The 2,675-nt window shown below is 37.7% G+C and overlaps 1 protein-coding gene across 1 annotated transcript; it reads left to right on the top strand.

Annotated features, from left to right (window-relative positions):
* The first annotated feature begins 391 nt into the window (after positions 1–391).
* On the top strand, positions 392–1,955 carry Cldn8 (claudin 8). The gene has a single exon (XM_010608592.1). The coding sequence runs from the start codon at positions 566–568 to the stop codon at positions 1,241–1,243; it is 678 nt and encodes a 225-aa protein (XP_010606894.1). The 5' UTR covers positions 392–565; the 3' UTR covers positions 1,244–1,955.
* The last annotated feature ends 720 nt before the right edge of the window (positions 1,956–2,675 follow it).

Below are 2,675 nucleotides of genomic sequence, written 5' to 3' on the forward strand. Positions count from 1 at the left end.
TCACGTGTTCCAAAGAATGTGGTTTTCCAGGTATGAATACTCTATCAATCCCTTCGTCTTCTTTCCTTTTGGCATTTAAACAGTCCTTGCAGATTCCTTGCCAGATATTTGATTTTATGCCTTAGTCACAGCAGCTTTACTGAGAGTTTTAGAATCACCTGTACAAGATGCACTTTTAGCGTTGTCAGAGACGGGCTCCTTCCATGATGATTGTGCAAGCGTTCATAATTATGGCTGTAGGTAAACATACCACTGTCTTCTTGGAGAACCGAGAAGTACAGAGAATGTTTATATGTCTTTGGTTTGGACACACCTGAGTCACCCTCCCCCACTTAGTGGCCAAGAAAGTTGTCCTACCTGATTTGCAAGTTTACCTGTTGGAGTCATTAGAGGGGGCACTTCCTCAGCCAATACTGGATTTTACCTCGCTAAAAGCAAGGCAGTTTTTACTTGGAGAAGCACTGGGTCCTGAGTTCATTACTACTACAGGAAAACTGTTCATTCTGCAGCACAAAATTTTGTTCCCTAGCAGAGCTGCCAGCTCAGTGTTGCAGTTGGGTAAAGGATGGCATCCTATGTCCTGCAGATAGCCGGACTGGTGCTTGGTGGTATTGGCATGGTTGGGACACTGGCTGTCACCATCATGCCCCAGTGGAGAGTGTCAGCCTTCATTGGAAGCAACATAGTGGTTTTTGAAAACCTCTGGGAAGGACTATGGATGAACTGCATGAGGCACGCTAACATCAGAATGCAGTGCAAAGTCTACGATTCTCTGCTGGCTCTTTCTCCAGACCTACAGGCATCCAGAGGACTGATGTGCGCTGCGTCTGTGTTGTCCTTCTTGGCTTTTACGACAGCCATCCTCGGCATGAAGTGTACCAGACTGACTGGGGACGATGACAGTGTGAAGAGTCGCATCCTGTTGATCTCCGGGATCCTCTTCAACATCACAGGCACTGTGGTGCTCATCCCTGTGTCCTGGGTGGCTAATTCCATCATCAGAGACTTCTACAACCCAGTAGTGGATCCTGGCCAGAAACGTGAGCTCGGAGAAGCCCTGTACATAGGCTGGACCACAGCGCTGGTGCTGATTGCTTCAGGGGGACTGTTTTCTTGTGTTTTTTGTTGCACAGAAAAGAGCAGTAGGTACAGATATTCTGTACCATCCCATAGGACCACTCAGAAGAGTTTTCATATGGAAAAGAAGTCACCAAGCATCTATTCCAAAAGTCAGTATGTGTAGTTGTCTGTGTTTTTACCTTTAAGCATAAAACCGTGCAAATGACTAAAATGTTCATGTCTTTCTACAACTAGAACTCAAAGGACTGTTAATTTGGCTTCCTCAACTGCCTAGCATTAATTACAGGAACCATCATTTATGATCTATAAGCTGTTTCAGTCGAGTGAGATATTATACACACTGCTTTCGTTGTTCTAGGAAGTACGAGAGTTTGTTTTCTAAAATGGTTTATGCATCTCTTCCTTGTATTAGTTACTTCAAAATGACTTTGCTAAAGACTTATTTTACAGCTGTGATTTCTCTGTGTCATCGCATTATGCGTGTAGATGAGCATGATGTTTATATCTCACAGAGAGACCAGCTTATATGGTTCGATTTAGAATGAAATACTGATCCATTACACTGAATAAATACAAATCAACTTTTGCTTTTCAAGGGAACCAGGAAAAGACTGAAGAAGGTTAGTATTAATTGTTTAAAAAGAGCTTAGGGACTAATGCACTCCATTTATAATGAAGGTTAAAATGAAGGCTTTAGTCAGCAGTGTAAAGGGAACTAAATGGCTTTCTGATGTCCCTGTTTTTCAGCACAGGAATTAGAAATCCTAACTCCTTTATCTTCTTTCCCAGGAGGTTTTTCCCTTCTTGTATATTAAATTAACATGTTTTAAAAAATAGATATTTCCTCAAGGGACATTATATTTAATCTACTTTTCCTGAGCTGTTCTAAGAAGGAAAATAAAGCTATGATCTAAGAAAAATTAGCAATTTGAGGAAATTGAGTTTATTATCTTTTTTTTGTAACTGTAGAAGGATGCATTTTGACAATAAAAATTATATATATATATATATATATATATATAAATATTTCAATAAATATTTGAGTGAAGTCTTTGGGATTTTATCAATATAAAGAAAGAATCTAAATAATCTGATTTGATTTTGATTTTCTTACAAGAAAAGTGTACTCTGAAAATTTAATCTGCTCCTAGATGGATATTTCAATCACAGTTGTCATTTAGCTCTTTCATAGATACATTTCTTTATTTGTTCTATTTTTATTGAGTTCTGATGAAGTGTACAAGTACTGTATGTGTTTTCTCCAAATTTGATCTAATTGATCATCCAATTTGGAAGTTTGCATCTACATTTGTCCATTTAATGGACTACCTGTGCTATTTGCTTCATATCATTTGTATTAATAAATTGTACCTTTTCATACTTATATGACATTCTCTCATTGTTCCTTCTGTATTTTATTAATTTTGTAAAAGCATTTCTAAAACCTGCCATTTTTGCCTCCTTGTTTTAAATAGAATTCCAAGGACTCGTTTTAATGACAGAATCAGTGTTAATTTTCGAGCATATAATATAATATTTCACTTAATGATCTTATAAATTTTAGATATGTACACTAATATTTGATGCAGTTAATT

The sequence above is a fragment of the Fukomys damarensis genome, unplaced genomic scaffold (assembly GCF_012274545.1).
Source record: "Fukomys damarensis isolate Sample0158 unplaced genomic scaffold, DMR_v1.0_HiC HiC_scaffold_24, whole genome shotgun sequence".
NCBI classification, from domain to species: domain Eukaryota; kingdom Metazoa; phylum Chordata; class Mammalia; order Rodentia; family Bathyergidae; genus Fukomys; species Fukomys damarensis.